The 27129-nt window shown below is 43.0% G+C and overlaps 2 protein-coding genes across 2 annotated transcripts in view; one reads left to right on the forward strand and one right to left on the reverse strand.

Moving 5' to 3' along the window:
* Positions 1–4547: 4547 nt before the first annotated feature.
* Positions 4548–11042, reverse strand: ENPP4 (ectonucleotide pyrophosphatase/phosphodiesterase 4). Its single transcript, XM_009989431.2, has 3 exons — positions 10212–11042; positions 9054–9224; positions 4548–5602 (listed from the first exon to the last, which is right to left on the reverse strand). Exons 1-3 carry the CDS (start codon positions 11032–11034, stop codon positions 5238–5240), a joined length of 1359 nt encoding a protein of 452 aa, XP_009987733.1. The 5' UTR covers positions 11035–11042; the 3' UTR covers positions 4548–5237.
* Positions 11043–24669: 13627 nt separating this feature from the next.
* The window catches only part of CLIC5 (CLIC family member 5), a 73969-nt gene continuing 71509 nt past the window's right edge, over positions 24670–27129 (forward strand). Inside the window, exon 1 of the mRNA XM_009983689.2 lies at positions 24670–25149. Coding sequence (XP_009981991.2) covers positions 24670–25149 — 480 coding nt within the window. The remainder of the gene's footprint in view (positions 25150–27129) is intronic.

A 27129-nucleotide genomic window follows, 5' to 3' on the forward strand; every position in this document is an offset into this window, starting at 1 on the left:
GACTCCAAAAACTGTTGCAGGCACATGAAAATGTAAGTTCAACAGCAGTATCTGCAGTGTTGCAAACGGACAGCCTTTCCGTAAGGAAATCCTAATCTGAATCACATAAAGTTAACAAATCTCTGCTACTGTTTTTTGCAATAAAAAGTGGTTACGTGCATATTAAAGCAAACATCTGTCCCTGAGGTCTGACCCTTGGAGGCACATGATGCTGTTGGTTTGTTTTCATAGGCAGTTCATTCTTTTCAATTTATAGCAAGTTAAACTTCCCCCTGAAACAAGTGGTTTGGACCTAACTATAGGTTAGTGGAAATCAGCTCAATTCTGGAACTGCTTCATTGGTGCTAAGGGACAAAAGGGATATAATCCCAGGGGGGTGGATGTTTTTAAGGCTTCTCTGCCCAGTGTTGAGAGTTCCTTTATGGAGGCAGTCAACAAAACGAAACATCAGTCTCTGCTGCTGGGAAGTAACGTTACAAACTTCCCTCTAAACTTCATTGCTAGTTTAAGTGTTAAGAACTTCCCCTAAATTAACATGCCCCGCATGAACACTGCAAAGTTGCGTATATTTAGCGAGCCATTAAACGTTGCCACAAACTACTGTAGGACATCTCCTGTATCACAGCTTTGAGGAAGGGGAAGCCACAACTTCTCATGTCCTTGTTTTGAATTAGCTCTTTGGAAGGAAATCAGCTGCTGACTTTCACAAGCAATAATTCGCACCAACTGTAATTAGGTAGTGGAAATACTTCATCATGTTTAAGGCACTAACACTTTTACAAAGAATCATCTTTAAATACATCAACTTGATCTCTAAGGTGTTTTTCTAGATTCTCTTGATTTGTACATGGCCTCTATGAAATCCTGGATGTACAAGAGCTACTTTGAAACCCTCCCTGCCAGCAGCAAAGAATTCTGCCAGGAAGAATACTGAACACTCTTTAGACCATGCTGCATCTTTGGAATTGAAAAATAATTAGCAATGCCACTGGAATATAGTTTATCCTATTTCTTGGTTAATACTTAAACTTTCTTTTTAAACCCTTCCCACAGCAGCACTGTTTAGTCTCAACACTGAAGGGAGGAGGAATAGAAGGTAATAAGGATTTCTGCTAGATAGTGCCAGCCACTCTCTTTCTGGTTTCATAGGAGCTCAGTTGCCGGTAGCAATTCTTACCGGAAGGGGCTACCTAGAGCTCGGAGGAGAAATGCATTTAGACCTGGATTTCCCCGTCTGTAACAATATTCACATTTCAGATCTGAGTGCTGCCATTGCACTTCAGTCAGCATTCACATTTCTGGTAGTTAAAATCGTGGTGGCAACCTGGACACCTGGCCTATGCCGGTGATGCTCAGAGGAACTGAAAGCATGTCAGTCATGCATTGTATGATGAATATCCAGGGGAAGGAGGAGGAAGGGAAGACTAGAGTGGAGCATACACTGTGCCAATCAGTTTTAGCATCTAGAAAAAAAACAACCCTCATGGGTAGAGGACAGTACAGTTTGGCCTTACCAAGTCTGCCAGGCTCAGATAACTCAGTGGAGTCAAGCCTCTCCGTACATATAGGATGCCAAGCACCTTCCAGCAAGTCTGCCACCTTCTGAGGACAGAAGCCTTCATTAGCAAAATTACAAGAACCTAACTATTCTCTCCAAGGTAGGAAGTCAAGCATCCTCCCTTTTACAGCATCTCTCAGCCTGGGTTCTACACCCTGCAAAACATTCACCTCATAGTTACTCATTAACCCGACCTCTTATTGGATGTAATTAATCACTAGTGATGAGGACAAGGCTGAGGTCTTAATGCCTTCTTTGCCTCAGTCTTTAATAATAAGGTCAGTAGTTCCCAGGTGAGCTGGCCTATGGTGTCTGAGAGCAGGGAGGAAGAGCAAATCGAAGCTCCTGTGATCCAAGAGGAACGGGTCAAGGATCTGCTTCATCAGCTGGATGCCCACAAGTCTATGGGGCCTGATGGTGTCTACCCGAGAGTCCTGAGAGAGCTGGCGGATGTCATTGCCAAACCCCTGTCCATTATCTTTGGGCAGTCTTGGCTCACTGGGGAAGTTCCGCTGGACTGGAGGCTGGCGGATGTTACCACCATTTACAAAAAAGGGCGGAAGGAGGATCCGGGGAACTACAGGCCTGTCAGTCTGACCTCGGTGATGGGCAAAGTCATGGAACAGGTTATCTTGAGTGCTATTAATGAGCACATACAGGTTAACCGGGTGATCAGGCCCAGTCAACATGGGTTTATGAAAGGCAGGTCTTGCCAATCAAACCTGATCACTTTCTATGATGGGGTGACCTGCCTGGTTGACAAGGGAAGGGCTGTGGATGTAGTTTTCCTTGACCTCAGTAAAGCCTTTGATACAGTTTCTCGTAGTGTTCTGGTAGAGAAACTGGTAACTGCTGGCCTGGATAGGCACACCCTCCTTTGGGTTAAAAACTGGCTGGATGGCCGGGCCCAAAGAGTGGTGGTAAATGGGGCTAAATCCGGCTGGAGGCCGGTCACCAGTGGGGTTCCCCAGGGCTCAGTGCTGGATCCGGTTCTGTTTAACATCTTTATCAATGACCTGGATGAGGGGATTGAATGTACCCTCAGTAAATTTGCGGACGACACCAAGCTGGGAGGCTGTGTCGATCTGCTCGAGGGTAGGGAGGCCCTTCAGAGGGATTTGAACAGACTGGATCGTTGGGCTGAGGCCAATGGCATGAGCTTTAAAAAGGCCAAGTGCAGAGTCCTTCACTTGGGGTATAAAAACCCCAAGCATCGCTATAGGCTCGAGGAAGAGTGGCTGGAGAGCTGCCTGGTGAAGGACCTGGGGGTGTTGGTTGACTACCGGCTTGATATGAGCCAGCAGTGTGCCCAGGTGGCCAAAAAGGCCAATGGGATACTGGCATGTATCAAGAATAGTGTGACCAGCAGGAATAGGGAAGTGATCCTGCCCCTGTACTCGGCACTGGTGAGGCCGCACCTGGAATATTGTGTCCAGTTTTGGGCCCCTCGCTTTAAGAGAGATATTGAGCTCCTGGAGCGAGTCCAAAGAAGGGGCAACTAAACTGGTCAAGGGGCTGGAAAATAAAACTTATGGGGAGCGGCTGAGGGAGTTGGGGCTGTTTAGCCTGGAGAAGAGGAGGCTGAGGGAAGACCTGATTACAGCCTACAAATACTTGAGAAAAGATGGTGGGGAGGTAGGGGAAGGGCTCTTTACATTAGTGTTGGGTGATAGGACAAGAGGAAATGGGTATAAGCTTAGTCAGGGGAGATTCAGGTTGGATGTTAGGAAGTATTTCTTCTCTGAAAGGTTGTCAGCCACTGGAATAGGCTGCCCAGGGAGGTGGTTGAGTCCCCATCCCTGGATGTGTTTAAGAATAGGGTGGATGAACTACTTGGGGATATGGTTTAATGGGGATTAGGGACAGTTGGACTGGATGATCTCTAAGGTCTTTTCCAACCTAGAAATCTATGAAATAATTATTTTACATCTTCCAGCAGGATGAAAAAGTGACTTGTGTGTTCAGCGGAGTTATCAGTCTATTATAACAACAGTCTAAACAGATTTTTCAAGGGGCCTGAGCCTCTTTCAAGTTCAGATTAATCCAGTGTAAAGCAATAGTAAGTAGAAACTAGTAGTTTAAGGAGGGGCAGGGGAGCAGAACAGGTTACTTTGTGTTATGTTTTTAATTAGTACAACAGAATCCTCAAAGAAGACACAATTTAGTAAAACTTCCACACATCATTTTTAAAACTCCAATGTATTTTTTTTTCAGTGGGCACTAAAGGAGCCTTTCCCTCCAAAGTCCGTAATTCCTCCTAGTTGGATCAAAAGGTAGTCTGTGGCTAATACCAAATGGCATTGAATTTGAGCTTGTGAACTGGTACCAGGCACCTCAGCTCTCTCACTTCCAATTATCAGTTCTTAAAACCCATCAAGCTTGTGGGAAAAGGACTTAGGAACTGTAGTTCTCTTTTTGGGTTGGCATTAACACTTTAACCTCACGTTCTTTCCTCACTAAAAGATAAAGTACAACTAAGGCTTTCTACATCAAATTATTTTTTTTTTTAATGTTAAGTTACTAGACTTGACAGTTAACAAGGAATCAAGAGTTTCAATTAAGGGAACCACTGGCAGTGGTCTTCACCAGAACTTTACATCTATGCAACATAAGACACTACAGATAATAGATCTTATCTCAAAAAGTATATTTTTTTTTCCCTTTAAGTTTCCAGGGTTTAAAATAAGAGTTTGGAATCTTTGCTTGATGACTGCATGTTAGATGTTCAGTTGTTGCTTTTTAGCACATGACAGCCTTCAAAAGGTAATTATCAGCTGCTACACCAGGGCAGAACCACCTTTATTTCAAAAACACCCTCGGCAGAGTTTACACCCGAAACACTTTTCACAGTGTTTAGAAGCAGTAATTTTACTACTACAGGCCACGAAACTAGGTAATCCAAAGATTCTCAAATTAATCCAAGGATTCTCAGATTAAATTGTCATCCTTAAGATAGCAAGTAGTACCATCCAACTCTCTGAGTGCAAAGTCATCCACAAATACACATCCAGAAATGTCAGAACTACGTACCCAGTGTTGTAACTGCTGAGCTGCGTACTTTATGGCTCAAAATAGAAGTGGTATGCACCAATTCCTTCCTCACTTACTTAAGGTTTTTGTTCTCACCAGTTTCTTGTCATATTGCTGCCTTAGGGGGGAAACAGAAGTACCGGATCTTTTCTACATCCTCTATCCCCAAATTTAAGAACAAATCAGAATTACTGTCCAAATAGAACTAACTTCTAACTCTCATAAAAAAAAAGATCTTCTTTCCAATACAGGTACAAGAACATTAAAAGAAGTCAACATTAATTTAAATTTAATACAAAAAACCAATTATCATTTACAAATGTTAAAATGCACTTAGTCTATCCTGGCTAGTTCATACTCTAGAATCTCATTTTGAAAGCATTTAAAGACTTGAATGAAAAACTAAGCATCCTTGTTTTGTTAAGCATCTCGTCCAGCAGAAAGCCACCTGTTCACCGTTTTGTTCTGAAAATATTTTTGCAGGGCTACTAGTCAGGTAGCAGACACAAACAAGTTAGCAAGATCTGGCTGTACAGTATTTTATACAGATATCATTAAAGTGCATGGAAGAATGCCATCCAGTGCAAGTTCGAACTCTTTTCCTGAAATCACTATTGAGCAAGCGAGGCGAGGCGAGGCTCCCTGTATGCTATCCGATTAAAGGATCGTCATCATCATACTGTAACTGAAGTCGGGAAAACGGCCGTGGGGGAGCTACTCTGTTCTTTGCAATTATTATAATGCAGGTGAAAGTAGTCAGAATCATAAAAGCCCCAATAACTATCCCAATAGCTTCTGGAAGACTTATGCACCACTGGTCAGTGAGCAAACACTTGGCGTTACTTAAAGTGCCGTTGTGTGGCTGTGGTGTCAGCCCCAGAATGTGGCACATCATGGGGTAAATGTCAACATTGTTCATTGTGTCCTGCTTGTAACCCCGATGAAAAGCAGGCCCACGAGCAGCCAGGAACGGATGCATGCTTGGGAGAGCGTTGTCATAGCCATGGTCACCTACTGGAGAAATGCAAAGCTGAGAGTTAGCATCACAGTTTCTGTTTGCATATCGAGTAGTCCCCTCCCTCTCAGAAGGCAGATAGCCTAACCAAAGATTAATGCAGAACATAAAAGCAGCTGTTGGATCAAACACTGAAGGAACCCAGAGTTCCTTCCCTCTTCCCCAGTCTCCAGAAGTCTTTTCCCATACTGGTCTTCAGCTGTGGTTACCCCTCACCCCCCCATTAGCTCTCTTCCTTTGGTCATCAACATTTCCAGTTTTCCCCTTCCCACTCCTCATGCCAAAGCTTCAAAGGATGTTGCCGCTCGGCAACGACTCAGTAGCTGGAATGCAAATTTGTACTTCCCAGATTTTGGAAAGACATCTCCCCCTTGCAAAGCAGACACTTAATTACTTCTTAAAAGCCAAGCCCTTTCCCCTTGATAGTGTTCGGTTCGAGCATATTAAGTACCCTCAAATCATGCTTATCAGATTAGGTGCTTCAGGTGAAGGGACACTCAAGAAAAACAGTCAAAGGATCACGATGCCTGTGACAGGCATACAACAAAATGTTTGTGGCTACAGGATCACCAGTACTTGGACATTTGGTAGGTTTTTAAGAAATACTCACTCTGATTTTTAGTGGAATATAAACAGCTAAAAAGCAGCCATAGTCAAATTTCCTAGTAACATGCCTGAAAGATCTGTTCAAGATGCAAAAATTTCTCATAGTGCCCACAGCACAGTGTTTGAGTGACTGCATTTAAGTTTTGAGTTCATTTCTTAGTAAACAATTTAACCAGTCTCTCCAAGAACTGTCTCCTTGGCTGCTTCATTGAAGTTTCGGATGTGAAATGTCAAGATTCCTATTAAATCACACTCACCACTTCAGTATACTTCCAATATTCCTTTTGAATGTTTTCCACCGTGATGCTTGTTACCACAAAGATACTACTGCACCACATCTATCTTGTTTTAATGCAGTCCTCATCAGTTTCCTGACTACCCTTTCCCCCCCAGCCCCTTCTGCTACTTGCTTGTTTTGAACAGAGCTGTTCCAAGTCCCCTCTCCAACGAAGTTTCCTATCTTTCACCTCTGAAGCAGGAGTGCTGGTGTGTGCCGACATTGCCAGGAAGAGTGTAGGAACTGGTACATTTGCCAGTCACTATGCTGCCACTTTCTCCGTGAAGGTAAGCACAATAAACACTTGAACAGCCTGTTAGGCTAAAAACCTACTCTGCCTACTTCTAGGAAGCCTTTGATAGCAAAATTGTTTTGAAAAGTGATTCACTTCAGCTGATACAATGCTGCTGTTATACATATATATTTATTAGCTATTTTTAGGTACATGAAATTGAATCTAACCCTAAACAAGACAGACACCTCTATTAGAGAACACGTGTGCTAAGTGCTGTCAATTTGAAGATGATTGTAACAAATCTGTGGGGAAATAAAATATAAACATATCTTACATTAAAAGCAGTACTTTTTGTACAAATAATGAGAAAATTTGAACCTAAATGTGCAAAGAGCAGACAGTTAAGAAGAGCCAAACTGGGTGAAATCCAGAGGGACCTCAACAGGCTGGAGAGGTGGGCCTGTGAGAACTTCATGAAATTCAACAAGGCCAAGTGCAAGGTCCTGCACGTGGGTCGGGGCAATTCTAAACACAAGTACAGGCTGGGCGGAGAATGGATCGAGAGCAGCCCTGAGGAAAAGGACTTGGGAGTGCTGGTGGATGAGAAGCTCAACATGAGCCAGCAACGTGCACTGGCAGCCCAGAAAGCCAACCATGTCCTGGGCTGCCTCAAAAGAAGCGTGGCCAGCAGGTCGAGGGAGGGGATTCTGCCCCTCTACTCTGCTCTCGTGAGACCCCACCTGGAATACTGTGTTCAGCTCTGGAGTCCCCAGCACAAGAAGGACATGGAGCTGCTGGACCGGGTCCAGAGGAGGGCCACGAAGATGATCCGAGGGCTGGAGCGCCTCTGCTATGAAGACAGGCTAAAAGACTTGGGGTGTTCAGCCTGGAGAAGAGAAGGCTCCGAGGTGATCTTATAGCAGCTTTCCAGTACTTAAAGGGGGCCTACAGGAAAGCTGGAGAGGGACTTTTTACAAGGGCCTGTAGTCATAGGACAAGGGGAAATGGCTTTAAACTGAAAGAGGACAGATTTTGATTAGATATAAGGAAGAAATTTTTCTCTCAGAGGGTGGTGAGGCACTGGAACAGGTTGCCTAGAGAAGCTGTAGGTGCCCCATCCCTGGAAGTGTTCAAGGCCAGGTTGGATGAGGCTTTGGGCAACCTGGTGTAGTGGAGGGTTTCCCTGCCCATGGCAGGGGGGTTGGAACTAGATGATCTTTGAGGTCCCTTCCAACCCAAACCATTCTATGATTCTATGAAACTGGATGTTTACACCACCCAGCATCCTGTCTCTGAGAACGGTGGTAACAGGGAGCCTGGGAAGTATCCAAGGGAGTTAGCCCTGAAATACGGACCAGCCTCAAGCTGTTGGCTGCTCAGAAACTTCCTAGAAGTTGGCACCTTTGTATTTAATTTCTATTGATGGATTTTTTTCCCAAGAATCTGCCCAATCACTTTCTGAACACACACCCACATATGCATATATATATATATATATATATATACACACACACACACGCAGCCTCCGTCTGCAGCCAGAATTATGGGTTGAATTCCCTTATTACAATGATAATGAAATCTATCTGGAGTTTTTTCTTTGAGATATACTTGCATGTGGCTGTTGCATTTTTTTCAGTAAATTATATAGGCCTCTCTTGTCTGCCTAAAAATGCTGCATGTGAAACACCTGGAAATATATACACACATATATATATACACACACACATATATATACACAAATATGTATGCAATTTGACATTCATAGCACCTAGCAGGAAGAAAGTGCATAGCTTAGCGATGCACTGTCTGGAGTAACATCTGTTTTGGTTTTTGTCTTTAAAACATGTTATTTGATGCCCATAACAGGAAGAACTCTGGCTTCTTTGACCATTATTGTTGTGTTCCTATTATTTTTAGTATTTCTTCCCATTTATTTTTGTTTCCTAGTATATGTACTGTAACATTAAATGTTGTATCTTGCATTCTTCAGTTTATGCTCCCTTTTATATATATTTTATATACAAAAAATAGTTAAACCACACTTTAGTGAAGCTTGAGACAGATTGCCAACTTGCCTAGTGTACCTCAGGCTATTAAATGGAACATGCCAAAGTGTTTTAGCCAACGGAATATCCCCCATCTCTTCCTCATCTGTTAAAACGTGTCAGGCTCAGGCTGAGAATGTTCTAGAACATGCTGAGATGTTCCTAAGGTTGCACAGTGCCAGGACTCCACTCGCTAAACTAGAACCATCCTACAGATGGCTGGAATAAAACCCAGACAGTTTACCAACATAAGCCTCTAAGAGCACAAACGAGGAAAAGGCACTTACATTTTGAAAGCGACTCGTTTTGCACAATTGTCCAGCCTTCGTCTGCAACCAGAATGATGGGTTGAATTCTCTTATTATGACGATAATGAAATCTGTCTGGAATTTCTTCTTTGAGATACACTTTCATGTGACTGTTACATTTTTTCAGTAAGTTATACACATCCCTTTTGTCTGCCAAGAAAAAAAACTGCATGTGAAACAGCTGGAAATTATGTCCTGTTTACTGCAATTATCTGTCACTAAACCTAAGATCCATTTTATTTCAAAACAATTATTTTTTAAAAGACACATAGAAAATGATTGTTTCATGTCCCTAATGAAACACTACATGCACTGAGGTGGATTTCACAATTTGCTCTCATTTTAAAATCGGGCACCTCACAGCTATGGTTTTGGACCTACTATTCAACTTACCCTCTGGGCTTGCATGGGAGGAGAGCAAAATTAAAGCAGAGAAATCAAGAGAAAACAACCAATCACATACCAAACCAGTCAGTATTTTATCCAAAGCAGTAAGTATTAAATTTTCTTACTGTATAAATCACTTTGTTCATTAGAATTGCTCCAGTGAGGCCACAATTGTGGAAACTTGAGACTAGCAGTGTCATGATTTAAGACACAGTAGTTGTCTTAAATACTTAAGACAGTTGTCTTAACTACTCCAAGATACAAAAACTGAATTCGCAGTATGAAAACTTAAAGCTTCATTCACAGAAACAGAAGTGGTAAAGTGATCAAAGAAGTTGGGCTTAGATTTTTTACTTTAAGTCTAGACAATGGCATTTTTAGCCTGAATAAACATGAGGGTTTATTTCATGCTCATTGTGAATTACAACCATATAGACTAAGCAAGCAACAGGAGAGCAGGCATACTAAATGCCTATCTACTTTCTCAATAAGCTGTACCAGGACCATTTCTACTACCCATAGCAATTTGCTAAGAAACTCTCCTTGGCCCATTGTTTACCAAAACAAAGTAATTTCTAAATAAACAAACATTCTTTAGCTTATTCATTGAATTATGTCAAAGTTCTACAACACGAACTACACTGGTTGTGCAAAAGATGCGAACAGTCTCCCATAGCGTGTACTTTTTAGTAGTAAGATAAAGAAGATTTAATTCTCAGTGTATGACTTAAAAAAAAAACCACAACATACTCTGCTTCGGCAGCACTGCAGCGACTGGAGTCTTGTCTATCAGAGTATAGTTATTGCGACCAATGCAGTCATCCAGGATAATCAGCTTCTTTGCAGAACAGGAAGCCATTCCGTGATCACTTGTTATTACAACATTAATAGTGTCCCACAAACCTAACGCCTTCAATTTATTAGTAAGGAAGCCAATATGGTTATCCACTTCTTCTAATACTTTGCGCATGTTCTCGGTGTCATCTGGTCCGTACTTGTGCCCACTTGCATCTGGCTCTTCCCAGTATAACGTAGCAAAACTGACTACTGGATTAGAGCTGTTCAGCCACGCAACAATTTTCTCCACTCTCTCCTCAAACGTTACTGAGAAGTTATACTTCATAAAGAATTGGGGGGTTGTATTGTTAATTTTTACATCGGTACCAGGCCACATAGCAGCAGCACTTGCTCCATTTCCCTGCTGTTGATTTGTCACCCAGATTGGAACTGCCTCGTTCCACCAGAAGGGATCTGAATCATTGAACTGTGAAAACTTTTTCCTGGCATCTGCATCGTACATGTCATTAGCCACGATGCCATGGCTTTCTTCATATAAACCTGTCACTATGGTATAATGGTTTGGGAAAGTCTTGGTGATAAAAGTATTTGTAATTTGTTTTACAAGCACGCCCTCCTCGATGAACTCCTGAAGATGAGGAAGTTTATAGGTTTCCAAGTAATCAGCCCTGAAGCCATCAAAGGACACGAGGAGTAACCTGGATACCGAATCACCAGTGGAGTGAGCACAACAGGTAACTATTCCAGAAAAAAATAATGTTAACATCGAGTTCATTGTTGATATTGCAGAGTATTTCCAGCAGGTAATCAGATGCACCTGAAAAATTTAAAAAGATAAGGCATGTAACACAAAATAATTGTACTGGAACCAGTTTAACTAGCTATATATCACGTACATCTTCCTTATAGAAATCAACTGCAAAATAACCAGTCTAAACAACCACTGAAGTCAACAGTATATTTCCCTAATGACTTCAGAAGTTTCCCATATATTGTCATAGTTTTTCATATATTAAAACAAATGAGCAATGAGATTTTTTTCATTCCACACTAAATCAAAGGAAGAATTGTTTTTTCTCTTTTAAGCAATTATTCTATCGTTCTGTGTGTCTTATTGCAATCCTACATTCCAAGCCAGACAATCAGCATCATTCCTCGTGTTCAAGCACAGGCACCTGAACAATTCCAGCTCCACATTTAAAAGTCCTGTGCAACTCGAAATCCTGCTTACACATCACTGTTCAGACCAGTTTTCTACTGTAATTATAATTTTTCTTTTTCATCCCACCTTTCCTTTTCCACAGTTTCTACCCTCTCAAGTTACTGGAAGACTTTTGAGTCTTTCAACATTCCTATTTACTCATTGCTTACTCTATACATGGAACTGCCAGGAGTAACTTCTACTTCTGTTTTCCTTCTAAGCTGCTGTACCATAACAGTATTTAAACCTGTTCTTTATGTATCATAAAAAAAATAAATTAAAAAAATCATTAGTGACCTCAGCTATGAGGCAAGTATTTCTTACCAAGGATTTCACGTCTATTACGAATGCAAGGTACGACTGTAAGCTCCCTCACCTCCCCCTCCCCCTCCCCCGACTTAGTATGTGTGACAGGAGCACTTTGTTCAGGAAGGTCCGCAATTATTCTATAAGCTTTTAAGAAGGAGGAAGTGAACCTCCAGTTTTTACAAAAACTTCTGCCACATTGTTAGACAGTGTATTTACTTCTCAAGAGCAGCCCCAGTCCAGCAAATTTCTCCTTTCTCTCACTTGTACAAACTAGGGTGATTCTAAGAAGAACAGCTGGTATCTTCCTAACTGTAGTACTATCTTTTGGCCTATCTCAACCCTTTTCCCCAAACTCTTTAAGACTGTGAGTGTATTACTGTAAAAGTGTAAGAAGCTTTAATGTTACCTAAAGCTTTAGCAGTGAGTGGAATTCAAAGCATGGGAAATCATCCCCCCCACTAAGGAACAGCTAAAATTTCATTATGAGATACAAACGTTGGAAGAAAGGATCATCAAAACCAGCGTTAAGGTATCTCCTAATACAGAGGACGTGTAACACACAGCCTCTTTAAAGAAGAAAAAAAAATAGGAGAGATGAGCTACGGAGCAGAGAATGACCCGTTTCACATTGTCAGGTGCTTTAAAAAGCAGAACCAGAGCTTTTCATAGCACAGTAAGACACAAGACCACAGTATTGGCGTCGAGACACTCCAGACATGCCAAGCGTTTGTGTTTTTCACACCCGGTATCGCAGCCAGCTATGAAACCCCATCAGCACTACAGCCACCTGCTCCTGAACCTCTCCGCCTCCTCAGCCCGATTTCCAAGTCTCCGCTGCTCGGTCCGGTGAGAAATGCGCTCTCCCGGCCGGAAAGCTTCCGGCAAGATGCCGCTCGGCCGCTACGAACTTACCCGCTGCACAGGACCGGCTCCCGCAGCGCCGTACGCGAAACCAGCGCGGTCGCCCAGCGCCCGGAGCCCGAACCTGCAGGGCGGGCCGGCGGGACGAGGCACCTCAGCGAACGGACCGGCCTCGCCCCGCGGTGGCGGGGAGCTCCGGCCGGCGGCGGACGGCCCCGACACCTCCACGCAGCCTCCCGACACCTCCTTCCCCTCACCTCAGCACCGAGGGGGCTGAGGCGCAGCCACCCGGCGGTCCGACGAGCCGAGCTCGGGGGAAGTGGGTCCCGCGGCCCTGCGCCGGGCTGCGCTCGGGCGGCGCCAGTCACCACAGCCGCCCCGCGCGGGGGACCTCCCCACCCACCGCCGCCGCCGCCGCTGCCGCCGCGACCCCACCGTGAGGGCCCGCTGCTGCGCGGCGCTGGAGGTGACCGGCTGCGGCAGGGGGGGGCTGGAAGGGACCGGGGCGGGGGGGGGGGGGGGTGGAAAGCACAGCGCCTGCGCGTCCGCCGCCCGCACGGCCCCAACTGCCATTAGCGGCGGCGACGGCGGCGCTGCCCCTGCGCGGGGCGCCGCGGTAGCGGGGAGCGCTCGTCGGCGGGCCCCGCCTCCGCCGGACGCGATTGGCTGAGGGCCCGCGGGAGGGAGCTCCCATTGGCTCCAGGGGAGTGGGCGTCGCACTTTGAGGCTTCGGCGGGGGTGGGGGTGCTGAGGGGATGGCGGAGCGTTGAGGGGAGCGGAGGTGGGGGCGGCCGAGGTGAGGGAGGGCTGAAAGGGACGGAGCGGAGGTGATGAGGGGCTGAAGGGGACTGCGCCGAGGTGAGGTGAGCTCTGCTGAGGTGAGGGGAGCTGTAGGGGAGCCATGAGGGGCCGAGGGGAGGGGAGGGGAGGGAAGGGAAGGGGAGTTGAGCCGAGCCGAGCCGAGCCGAGGTGAGGGAGGCTTGTAGGGAACCATGGGGGGCCGAGAGGAATGGTAATTCTGCAAAACCTGCTAGGTTACTGGTGCTGAATAAGAACGAAATCAGCCCTACGTAAATAAGAAAAACGTGTCCTTTAATGGCACAGAGCATTCCATTTTTAATTTCATCGTAAAAACTGCAAAAAAGACATATCTGTAGCTGCATGATTGACCTACGCAGAGGATCTGAATTTCATTCTGTGTATCCTGCTAGCATGTTTATTCTAAATGCTGTATACATTCGGGCTTGTTTCTTTCTAATGGCTTTCACATATGTAGGGGTTTGGCAGGTTGTGTTACCTGTAGATGCAAACTGTGGAGTGGCTCTAAAGATGTGGTACGATAGCCCGAATAAAGTGACATGCCTCTGATCCACCTTGATTCATGGAATGTAGTGGGTGTGGCGAAGCACAAGAATGTAAAAGAGGAAAAAAAAAAAGATAATTCCAGGTGAGCTAGATAAGATTGCTTGCAGCTATTCACATGTATGTCAAGTTCAAGTCAAGGTCTTTTTGTCCTTTTTTTTTTTTTTTTTGTTATACTAATTTAGCTTTGTAAATATGCACATGAGAGCTGATCATGTGGAGGAGGGAAGTGTCCTTTATGAATTACTTTATTGTATTTCCTTCAAAGTATTGATTACACAGAGTGAGTCAGAGGTCAAGGGAGTACATAACAGGGGCAATCTTTTAGCCAATATCATCAAATTGTGATTGAGGTCTTGTTACAAACTTTATGCAGAGATACAGACAAATTTTAAGCATCAAGGCTCTTTTGCTTACCTGGTTTGGCAACATACTTACTCAACTATTCAGCCCTAAAAGGTGTGAGTAATCTCTTGTTTACCCCTACCCATGTGCTTTGAAACCTATTTGTGGTTTTCACCTATTCATGAGCCCAGCCTAATATAATATGTGTAGTTTGACACATCATAGAGGCACCATAACGTACCAACTCTGGACTTTGAACTGGGCTAGCCAACATATGTCACGTATTTAATACAGCTCTTGGTTCCTTTTACAATGTATGCCTACAAGGAATGGGTAAGTTACGTGTGTGCTTACATTATGAGAAGTAAAACTGGGAACTACCAAGATGCTTGCCTTTCCTCACCTTACTCTCTCTCTGTATTGTATTTCACCTCACATTTGTCTGTATAGACTGCAGTTCTTCTAAGCACTAGCCTGTACTAAATCCTGCCAGAACCTGTACAGATTTACTGCTGTAGTAAAATTGAGCATTTGCAGCTCGAGAGCCATTGCACACGTTCGTTTTTGTCAGTGGAATTTAGTGAATGAGAGGACGTAAAGTGTAGGCAACCTCAAAATATTCTCAGTGTTTGGCTAGGTTTAGTAAAACACTTTACGTCTAGATGGGAAACTATACCCTCCTGTTGGCAGCGTTGTGGAGAGGAAGCAACAACTTGTTTATTCAGATGAAAACTAGATGTTGCACGTGAATAGTCAGATACTTGTCTTCAGTACTTTCTTAGGAAAAAGCAAGACATTTTCATTACCTAGACTTAACTGAATATTGAAAGAGAAACATTTTCCTATATTTTTTCCAATATTTTTTCTCAATTTTATCCATGTGACAGATGTCTGTGATCATTTTTGCTGTGTAGATTTTTAATCCATCGTTTACTGTGTTTTGATGCACTTTATATAGTTGAGACGAAGAAAAATAAGACATTTAATAAAACCATAAAAGGGCTACGTGATTAGCAGCTGTTAAACTGTATTAGACTTTAAGCTTTTAGTGCCCATTAAATCTGAAGAATAGGTTGTATGTGGAGGCTCTAAACAAAACGGGGCTCCTGACCACTCTGTTTCTCAAACTGTCTATGGAATGATATCCCTAAGGCTGCACATAACAGGATGATACAGAGTAATGTGGTGTCTCTGCCTTCTCTATTTTGGTTACTAAAGCCTCCGCTGTAAACAGGCTTGAAGCTGAGTTGCTGGTGTTCTAAGGGTGCTTAGTTTCAGAGGTAAACAAGGACATTGAAATGATGCCAGGTTTTAAAGGCAAACAGAAATGTTTTCCTTGGAGCAGTTGGGCAAATAAAAAGTCAATATTTCTTAGGCTCTCAGGTATTCTAATGGAGTTTCCAACCACGGAGTTAGGGAGCAAACCAAACAAAATTTTATAAAAGGAACAGGAAGACCACAAATAAAGGGCTTTGAAACATCCAAATCAGGAATAATTGTTTAGGTCCTGCAGCAAGTAAAGCAGGTTTTTAAACGTCTGTTGACAATGACTACTCCTGGCATTTTTAACAACTAAAAGCTGTTGATAACACGAGAGTTCTGTGTCCTGTGCAAATTAGTTTTGTATTGTTTGTCTAGTTCCCAGTGAAGGAGTGTCTGTCTTATGCAGAGTCAAATTTACTGATGCATTGGATTTAAACATACCTCTTACGCAGTGTCAGCGGGAAAGCAAAATCTGAGTGAAGGTGAATCACTGTTATTACGGTGGGGGTCCTGAGTTCATGAGCCAGCCCCTCAAGATTGCAGAATCCAAGTCAGTGTTAGTTGGGCAACAAATGGATTTCTGGAGGCTTTCTTCAGGGATGTGCTGACTTGTATGTGAAGCGGTGTGAGGATCCAAGTCTTGTACCAAGCAACTGTCTTCTCAAGTGATTTTTCTGTGTGTTTTGTTTTCATAGAATCATAGAATAGTTTGGGTTGGAAGGGACCTCAAAGATCATCTATTTCCAACCCCCCTGCCATGGGCAGGGACACCCTCCATTACACCAGGTTGGCCAAAGCCTCATCCAACGTGGCCTTGAACACTTCCAGGGATGGGGCAGCCACAACTTCTCTGGGCAACCTGTTCCAGTGCCTCACCACCCTCTCAGTGAAAGATTTCTTCCTTATATCTAAAGTAAATCTACCCTCTTTCAGTTTAAAGCCATTGCCCCTTGTCCTATGACTACACGCCCTTGTAAAAAGTCCCTCTCCAGCTTTCCTGTTTTCCTTACTACATCCTAAACAGAATGCAGAAACTGCTATAGCTGCACATGTCAACAGTTAAGATGAAACTGAGCTGAAGCGTGTGTTTCAGAAGATGAACAAACTCCATATGCACACGTACGACACAGATAAAATTGTCAGCATACCTATGCAACTTCTTGTCCTTCATAAGGTAGCGCTTCATAGCCACATGGTTCTAATGATCTTGAGTGTCCAAAGGTGACAGTGCAAAGGCTGGAGCAGAACAGCGCCATACTGAACAGCTTTGTTCCTCCTTTGCACCAAATCATTCCCATTTTGAAAAATTGGGGGGTGCTGCAGATGCTTGAACCCCTCAAGAGTGGTTTTTGTCACAGTCTGTTCCTCTTACACAGGTGTGTGAGTGTTAACAGCAGTAGGAATAACTGAGTGGAGGAACTTGAATCTCATTCTTGTAAGAGAGCACAGAGCCAAAATAGAAAAATACCCCACATGGAGACTTCCTAAAAGATCTGAATGTGGGATAAAGGTCTTTTCCTCATGTCGTTTAGTGCAAGATCGGCGGTGAATAAAGCATCACTGTTTATGAACTGTGAAGAGATGAGGTGCTGCTAACCACGTAAGTAAAAGCTGAGCCTGGAAACAATGCAAGAAAGTTTGTTTGCGCTTGATTTCATCCAGGTGTTTAGTGCAGTCAGGAGTGAAAACAAGGTGGTATGATTTTATTGCAACTCCCTTGTAATATAGAATCATAGAATGAATTGGGTTGGAAGGGGCCTTAAAGATCATGTCTGTAAACCATAAACAGTCTTTCTCCCAGAGCCCACAGTGTTGTTTTGATAATGTACTTGAACTAAATGTTGCAAAGCTTCAGAAATGTTTGAGCTCTACAAAGAAAAAAAGTTATTTTTGTAAAACCAGTGTCGTGAATGGGCAGGAGCATTCATGATTTTTTGCACTGAGTGCTCTTAAGTGCAAATGCAGGTCGTGCCCCTATGGGATGCTAAGATCCCTCAGTTTCTACTGACATAAAAAACGTTGTTTACCATCATTCAGTTTCAGGTTCAGCTGTTTCCAAGAACTCTGAGTGTTTTGTTTTAACTGTTCAATTTTCTTGCTCCTCTTATGGCTGGAAAAAGACACTTCAGAGCAAGCAACTGAAGGACCTCAATTTGTTTAGGTTGTGAAGAAAGATTTACCAGCTCTTTGCTCAAAGTGTGCAAGTATCTTCATGGGGAACAAATAATATTGAAGGGCTCTTTTAATTAAAGAACTAAAATCATAGCAATAGTGACCTCCTGAGAAATTCCAGTAGAAGGTTGCTGTTTCTAAACAGGGCTATTAACTACTGAAGCTACTTGTGGCACTGATGGATGAGTTAAAGTTTCCAATACTGTGGAATGTCTAGAAGACACTGAAGTTATTTCCTTTAATAAAGGAGTACCCAGGTAAAAGACTTGTTGTATTTGGAGTCTGAATTAAATAGTGTAATGTGGCTTTTTGCCTTCAATGATTAATCTCTCAGAAGATTTAGAGATCTGAATTTCTTGTTACTTTTCCTTCTTTTGTAGAATTGTTAAATCATAGAATGGTTTAGGTTGGAAGGGACATTAAAGATCATCTAGTTCCAACCCTCTGCCATGGGCAGGGACACCTTCCACTACACCAGGTTGCTCAAAGCCTCATCCAGCCTGGCCTTAAACACTTCCAGGGATGAGGCATCCACAACTTCTCTGGGAAACCTGTTCCATTGCCTCACTATCCTCAGAATGAAGAATTTATTTCCAATACCTAGTCAAAATCTCCTCTCTTTCAGTTTAAAGCCATTGCCCCTTGTCCTATCACTACACGCCCTTGTAAAAAGTCCCTCTCCAGCTTTCCTGTAGGCCCACTTTAGGTACTGGAAGGCTGCTGTAAGATCACCTCGGAGCCTTCTCTTCTCCAGGCTGAACAGCCCCAACTCTCTCAGCCTGTCTTCATAGCAGAGGTGCTCCAGCCCTGAGATCATCTTTGTGGCCCTCCTCTGGACCCGGTCCAGCAGCTCCATGTCCTTCTTGTGTTGGGGACTCCAGAGCTGAACACAGTATTCCAGGTGGGGTCTCATGAGAGCAGAGTAGAGGGGCAGAATCCCCTCCCTCGACCTGCTGGCCACGCTTTTTTTTGATGCAGCCCAGGACACAGTTGGCTTTCTGGGCTGCCAGCGCACATTGCCGGCTCATGCTGAGCTTCTCATCCACCAGCACTCCCAAGTCCTTTTCCTCAGGGCTGCTCTCAATCCATTTTCTGCCCAGCCTGTACTTGTGGTTGGAATTGCCCCGACTTACGTGCAATGGGAGAACACTGTGTTTAACAGCTAGAAGAGCTCTGTGTTTTGGTTTTAGTCTGGGATTTGTTACGAGAAGAATGTTGATAGCGCACTAATGTTTATAGTTGGTACAGGGACATGAAGGACCTTTCAGCTTGCCAAGTTCTTGCCAGCGTGCAGGAGCACAACATGCCGGGGTGGAGCGTGGCTGGGACAAAGTGTCCACAATTCCCCTTATGATTTGAACGTAGACTTAAGATTGAGGGCCAAATTGGCCAATGAAATATTCTGTATCATGCAACATCATGCCCAGTACATAGATGAGGGTTGACCGGGAAGACGCTTTGGCTTTTCTGGGGCTCTTGCTCTCAGTATCTTGGTCTCTCGGAGTGCTCTCTCTCTCTTACTCTCTTTTTGGGCCCCTCATTCTTCTGGGATTGTGGTGTTGGGACTTACCTGTTTTGGGATCATTAGTCCAGGACGGGACAGGTGTTGGTCACTGGGTGGTGAGCAATTACACTGTGCATCACTTGTTTGTATATATAATTATCATTATATATATATATTTGTATTTTATTATTATTTTATCATTATTACTTTTAATTTTATATTATTATTAAGTTCTTCTTATCTCAACCCAAAAGTACCTTTCTCTTTTCCCCTTTAATTCTGTTTTGGTTTTAGTCTGAGACTTGCTCTGAGAAGAACGCTGACAGCACACTGATGTTTATAGCTGGCACTGAGGTCTCAAGGACTTTTCAGCTGCCGTGTTCTTGCCAGTGTGCAGGAGCACAACAGGATAGGGGGGAGCATGGCCAGGATGGGGGGGTCCATGACTCACCTTGTGGTTTGTACTTGGACTTAGGATTGAGGGTCAAATTGGCCAATTAGTGTTCCATATCATGCAGCATCATGCCCAGTATAAAAATGAGAGTCAGCTGGAAAGAAGGGCCTTTGCTCTTCCAGGGCTCTCACTCTTGAACTCTTAGAGTACTCTCTCTCTCTCTCTCTCTCTCTATTTTCGGGCCTCTCGCTCATCTGGTATTGTGGTGTCGGGACCGAACTGTTTCGGGATTGTTAGTTCGGGATGAGACGGGCCTTGGTCAAGGGGTGGTGAGCAATTACACTGTACATCACTCATTTGTATATGTTTATCATTGTACATTTATGTGTGTATTCATATATTCGTAGTAGTAGTATTAAATTGTTCTTATCTCAACCCACGGGTCTCTTTTCCTTTTCTCCTTTAATTCCCTTGCTCATCCCCGGGGGGTGGGGGAGGGTGAGTGAGCGGCTGTGTGGAGTTTAGTTGCCAGATCGGCCTAAACCACGGCAAACTCTCTTCCCCATTCCCCAGTAGTGGGAGAGGGTGAGCGAGCAGCTGTGTGGCCAGCTGGGCTAAACCACAACATGTCATGTTAATTCTGGTATTTCTTGTTTTGAAAAGAAGAAGGTTAGAGTAAACCCAGAAATTCAGTCGTGAAGTAAAAGATAAACCTTGAAAATAAGTCTTTGTTCTTATATGAATTTTGCTGCATATGGTTTATGTGGTTATTTGTATTTCTGCAAAGCAAGGAACCAGTGTTATCAGATGGCTCACGTGGGTACGGATGGTACATGCAACGGTAAGAGTGACGCAACTTGCGTTACGGAACTAACAATGGAAAGTATTGCTAATACTAACTGCCACGTTAATTCAACACTTTCTAGGTTTGGAGGCAGCGGAATTTAGGGAATGGATGACATTGGTGATCTCTCTTTTTTGTCATTTTCCATTCTTGGGCTTGTAGGGCTGGGGCTGTTACTCAGGGGGCTTCGTTTTCCAGTGGAGAATGGAGCTCAAAGTGATGCTGAGATCTTTTTCTGCTCTGCTGCCTCATGCAACCTCTTGCCTCTCACTTCTCTGCTGGAGAGAAATCCCATTTCACTGGACACACGTGCACACAGCTGCTCTGCCCTGTTCTTTTACTGGAGTGGAGCATTTTTGGCTGGGGAATAGGGAGGAAGCAGTTCAGGACACAGGAGTGAGCCAGGACATTAGTGTCCCGGGTCACAACCTAGGCACCTCAGTTTTGATCTCTTTGCTATCACGTAACTTTTTAATTGTGGCACAAAAATTATTTCTGTCTTCCCTGAAGGTGAAATGTAAGGGTTGTAAAGCAGCAGTGGGTTCACATAATGTGATTTGAAATGCACCTGATTTTCACCTGGATAAATTCTTAAGTGTGGTCAAGTTTACTCTGGGGTTTTATCACTCTGTCACAAGAATGACGTCTGGATCTTGGAGCTGAATGGTACTTGTCTTTGCTCTTGGAGGAGGGCAAAGGAAAGGAGAACTCAGGTAACTCACATTTCTGACTAATGAAATCCACATCAACTGTATTTATTTATTTTTAAATAACACTCATACGTTATGCTCTTATTCTGTATTTTACCTGTGATATTTTATACCCTCCAGCAGGTGCTGCTGCATCCTGCTAATGTCCTCTTCGTGGAGGAAAAAAAATGAAGCAGTCCTTTGATTTAATATGGACTTTGCTCTTTGTTTTGCATCCTGAATGTGTCCATGTTCTCTTTTCTTCCTCAAGTTAGTTGCCAGCAGAGTGACTAGGGAGGGAATTTTTATGATCCCAGTATATTTAATCCTGCAAGCGCTCTTTGTAAGAAGGGGTTGAAGATCGGGGGGAGTTGCTTCCGAAGGCCATGCTCAGAGCAAGCTGAACAGATGCAGATAGAAATGCATTTGTATTTCTGCAAAATGTGGAGAAATGCGTTTCCTTAAAAGTAGAAAATATTAATTAAAAAAAAGGTTTAAAAGTTTCTAGGTGGCTCATTTTTTTCCCCCTCAGCTTTCTTGAGCTTTAGTAATTTAAGCTCATGATTTTTAAATCAGTCTTATCGTTAGCCTAATAGCTGGTCTTGAATGGTAGAAGTTTGCAATACAGATTACACAGCGCATGTTTTGGAATCTCATATTTAGGATTTCCACATGAAGAATTGTGACTGAGTCACATGCAGAAAGTATAAAAAGGAATCATAGAACCATAGGATAGTTAGGGTTGAAAGGGACCTCAAAGATCATCTAGTTCCAACCCCCCTGCCATGGGCAGGGAAACCCTCCACTACACCAGGTTGCCCAAAGCCTCATCCAACCTGGTCTTAAACACTTCCAGGGATGGGGCATCCACAACTTCTCTGGGCAACCTGTTCCAGTGCCTCACCACCCTCTGAGAGAAAAATTTCTTCCTTATATCTAATCGAAATCTCCCCTCTTTCAGTTTAAAGCCATTGCCCCTTGTCCTATGACTACACGCCCTTGTAAAAAGTCTCTCTCCAGCTTTCCTGTAGGCCTCCTTTAGGTGCTGGAAGGCTGCTGTAAGATCACCTCGGAGCCTTCTCTTCTCCAGGCTGAACACCCCAAGTCTTTTAGCCTGTCTTCATAGCAGAGGCGCTCCAGCCCTGAGATCATCTTTGTGGCCCTCCTCTGGACCCAGTCCAGCAGCGCCATGTCCTTCTTGTGCTGGGGACTCCAGAGCTGAACACAGTATTCCAGGTGGGGTCTCACAAGAGCAGAGTAGAGGGGCAGAATCCCCTCCCTCGACCTGCTGGCCACGCTCCTTTTGATGCAGCCCAGGACACGGTTGGCTTTCTGGGCTGCCAGTGCACATTGTTGGCTCATGTTGAGCTTCTCATCCACCAGCACTCCCAAGTCCTTTTCCTCAGGGCTGCTCTCAATCCATTCTCCGCCCAGCCTGTCCTTGTGGTTGGGATTGCCCGACCCACGTGCAGGACCTTGCACTTGGCCTTGTTGAACTTCATGAGGTTCTCACGGGCCCACCTCTTCAGACTGTCAAGGTCTGGCATCCCTTCCCTCCAGTGTGTCCACAACACCACACAACTTGGTGTCATGTGCAAACTTGCTGAGGGTGCTTCATTCTGTTTGCTGATGGACCACTTGTGCCAGGTGGGAATTTGTAGATAGTTATAGTTGAAATTAGGCCTTGATATGGATTACATATCCTTGAAGTCCTTGAGTTGCACCAGGCCAGAAATGAGCTGAGGGATCTCACTGATCTCTGGTCCTTACCTGCGTCTGTACTGTATTGCTGGTTCCATGTAGGGAATTGAATTTCTGCTCTAGTGTTTTTCCTCACTGTTAGAGTGACTAAACCTGGTTGCAACTATGATTTCAGCACTTTCAGGATTATTTAGGAGCCTTAGAAGGTGAATCCAAGTCTAGTAAGCTGAAGTATTGTTTGCTTTTGTTATTTAACTTTATTAGTAGTCTAAAATGTTCAATATAAGAATAATGACTGTAAACTACAGTCATAAATCTCAGGCAGGCAGCACCTGCTACTTCAGCACGTGAAGCAGCATGTATTCCCCATGTCGTTCAGTTTGGAGAGGGCTGGAATTACAGTCTTTCTCTCTAACCTCTCTTCTGTGTTTCTTTTAGAAATCCAACGAGGCTGTGGCAGTTACCTCTCAGGAAGTTACAAGGATGAGTCGGGAAGAAAACACCTTTTTTTATCCCTTTGACTCAAACCCAAAAGGTTAAATATAATTAGATTCTAAGAATTCGTATCATAATCTACTTAATCCAGATGTAGTAAACATAAAGTTAAATATCTTTAGTTAATAAGGTCTGAAGTTCTCATGGCTTTGATAAACTCAGATTTGGATCTTTAATGAGTTTCCTTTCCATTGATTTCAGATGCTCTGGAATGGGAGTCTGTCTTTTAAGAGGGCAGTTCATTTTATGCTAAAGCTGGAAGTATTCATCTGCCTTAGATTCTGTGGAGTTTGGTCTGTCTCTCCCTTCTTTAGAGAAAAGGAACTGTGTAGACGAGGTGGCTAACTGGATTGCCAAAGTCAAGTGGCATTAACCCAACTTTGGAAACTTGTGTCTATGTCTTATGACATGGAGATATATAACCTAAATGTGATTATAAGCAGTTGATATATTAAGTATACATAATAATAGTTAACGCTTATTCAGTGCTTTCTTTTCCTAGGTTCCAAGGCAACTCACAAGACTTTTTACAGTTTTGGCCCAGGTTAATAGATGAGAGGATGAAGTCGCTGACTGTGAAGTGACCGGTTCAGGGTCCTAAAGTGAACCAGTGGCAAAACTGGAATGAGTTCAAGTCTGATGCCTTTTTCGTGTGGATATGCTACTTTATAATTTCTTTGTATGTTTTTATAAATGATTATAATTTGTTGATGATGATGTAAGTAATCACTGAAACATTGCAGATTGCTTATATGGTTGAGGCAGTTTTGCCTTGCTTTTCCTTGAAGCTAGGCTTTTATGTGTTAGAAAGTATGCGTAAATGGGTGAAGTCTGCAATTCTACCTCTTTACACAAAATGTACGTAAGATTCCTAGTAAAACTATTTTTTATTTCCTATGAAAGAATACATAATTTTTACTATAGCTTTCTAGTACTGATAGGTGCTTCAGCTGCTTTTCACTGTACTTGGCCAGGCTGTATCTGGAAGAACAAAAAGTGATTACAGCTCCTAAGATACAGTTAACCAGCAGTCAGATCAATGAAGGGGTTAAAAGTGAGACAGCCCTGTCTTTTACTTCAGTGGAAGTGCAGTTGTTGATTTAAAGCTCTCCGTAAATGATTGTTGGAGATCTGCCATATGTAGCAGAGCATTCAGAAAGCATACCACAGACTCTGCTTCCTCCTAAAGAGCGTTTGTCTGTCAACATCTCACTTTAATTGTAGTCTTTTAAGGCACCAGACGGCAGGCAAAACTCACCAGCCAGCAGTCATGGAAGGTCAGACCTTTACCAATGTTTATCAAAATGGTAACACCACCAATATCTATGAGATTTCAGACTCTGTGAAAGACAAACGGGATAATCTTTATGATCATGATCCAGTACTTACTTCTTCTGTCACTACTATCCCAGAGAGCATGGATAGTAGTCAAGAGAGCTCAGAAGACAGCTATAGTAATTCTGTGGCCTCTCAGCATGAGGCTGATGGGGAGGATGGTTCTTCATCTCACCATGGTACTGAAGAAGACCACTCATACCAGGAGATGGATCTGATGAGCCCAGCTCTGGAAAATAAAGACGTAGAGGGCATGATGTTTGAGAGCAACATGCATTTTCCTCCGGGTTTCCAGTTGCGTCGGAGCCAGAGCACTTCTTCCCACTCTCCAACTTCCCTCAAGTTCCCCCTTAACAATAACTTCGGAGAAACTGACAACTTTCAGGAAGATCATGAGATTTTCATGTTTATAAAGGTAAGAGCTTGAGTGGTCCTAAGAATACACTAGTTTTAAACCTCAAATCAATTTATGTGTCCTCCAAATAAGTAAAATACGGTTACCCTCTGCTTTGTTCCCAACTCTGCTGCCTGTCTGCTGCAGGGGACCAAGCTATTCACTTACCTCTTACATCTTAAGGCACAGAAGGAGAAGATTTGTGTTGTGTGGAATTGCCTGGGATTTCTTCACTTCAAGTGGAACTATAAATATGGTGGAAGTATTCTGATTGTTGCTGCCGTTCATTTATTCTGTGAAATCTCCCTACTGTTACAACTAGGCTATTGCTCCTTGAATGGCTTTAGTAAAGCTAGTTCAGCTATCCCTGCGTTTCACTATCCATTAGCTTATAGCTCAAAAGTGATAGTTATTAATGCTATGAAGAAAACGAAATACATAGCTTGAGTAATGCCAATAAAATTTCCACCAATGCTCATCCTTTCTTTTATTTCTTTCAATATTTAGATTAACGTATTTCTGTGATTAGTTAGATTAATGTATTTCTGTGACAGTTTTAACATGTATAGTCCTTAATTTCAAGTTAGGCATAAGTCACTGAGGGACACTTTCTCTAACCTTGCAAAGTGTTACTTAAATTTCTAAACCATAAACACCTGTGTTCTTAAATAAACACTATACTTGCCTTCATAAAAGTTCTTATATTCAACCATTCTCAATATTTATTAGGCTGTAACACAGACCTGACCGTTCCTTCTTTTTAACTACATAAGTTAATCAATAATAAATCATAAGTTGAACAATAATAAATTGTCAGGTTTTGTTTCCCTTAAATAGGACCATACACCATCAGTGTGATACTCTGTTATTTCAACAGAAGTTTTTTGAACTTTGTCACTTTTCCACATAAATAAGATTATCAAAAAGTGTACCTCAGTTCCACAGGTGCTTTGAAAGCAGGCTAAGAGATTTTGTTACCACATGTAGTGAGAAGGGTTTTCAGCAATGTGTGTATTTGGTTAATTCAGTTTATTTAACCTCTGTAACCTAGCTCTATAACCTTTACATTGATGTGAGATGTTGATTATCTTGTATGAGCTAGGGAAGATCAGATGGCTTGGCGGACTCTCCTAATACTTCATTTGGTTTCTGTTGTTGGATTTCTTGGAAAATTGAGTGAGGTAGAAAGTCATCCTACATTTACTTGCAGGATAAAAGAGATCACTTCCAGAAAGTGTCAACAGAATCTTGATATTCTTTTGAATGCATTAGGAAAGTCATGATTTAAATATTTTTCCTTTGTATCATGTCTTCCAGTAGATGAAAAGTTGGTGTTATTGCCCTTTCATGCCTCCCTTCTCCATGTGATGATCCTTTGTGATTGCTGTTTTGATTTTTACATAAAGATAGATCATTTAAATTATTCATAAATTAAAAAAAACAACCAACGAACCAACCAAAACAGAAATAGCTATCAGGTTACTTAGTCTTATTCTGCATAAGACAAACCATAAAACTTCAGGCACTTCTCTTAGATTTCAGTATAACTGCAGCTACTCTTCTAAAAAGGTGTGTATCCTTTAGGAAAGGGAATATCTACTAATTGATGGGTCGTGAATCTTTCTGGGTCTTCATGGACTGCCACAAGAAATTTTTGCTACTGATTTCTGTAGAAGTGGGCTATAAGAGCCATGTGTGAGGGCACTTGGCCTTTTCGTTATCTTCATAGTACTTCCATGGTATGACTCTGAAGTGGCAGCTGTCCTATTGCTGTGACTGGATTGCGGTTGCTGCTAAAAAAATATGTTAATTATATGGGCAAAGTAGGATCTATGGTGTTGGTTTTAGTTCATATCTCTGCTTGTAGTCCTACACACATTTTAAAAGTTGCAGCAATTGAGTATGTTTTGTTTGTTAGCAACTTAATGGTGTTAGCAACAGGAATGTTGTATTTCAGTTTTAAAATTCTCTCTCTCTGTTCCTTATTCACGTTCCTCTTGT

Source organism: Tauraco erythrolophus, chromosome 2, assembly GCF_009769465.1.
Source record: "Tauraco erythrolophus isolate bTauEry1 chromosome 2, bTauEry1.pri, whole genome shotgun sequence".
NCBI classification, from domain to species: domain Eukaryota; kingdom Metazoa; phylum Chordata; class Aves; order Musophagiformes; family Musophagidae; genus Tauraco; species Tauraco erythrolophus.

Bases quoted from the DNA above. Each gene is read 5' to 3' on its own strand.
- ENPP4 (XM_009989431.2), bottom strand. From the start codon at position 11,034: ATGAACTCGATGTTAACATTATTTTTTTCTGGAATAGTTACCTGTTGT. The intron at 9,225-10,211 runs GTATGTTGTGGT...TTTTCTTGGCAG, and splicing joins TGCAGTGCTGCCGAAGCAGA to ACAAAAGGGATGTGTATAAC. The intron at 5,603-9,053 runs GTAAGTGCCTTT...GCATTTCTCCAG, and splicing joins AAACGAGTCGCTTTCAAAAT to TAGGTGACCATGGCTATGAC.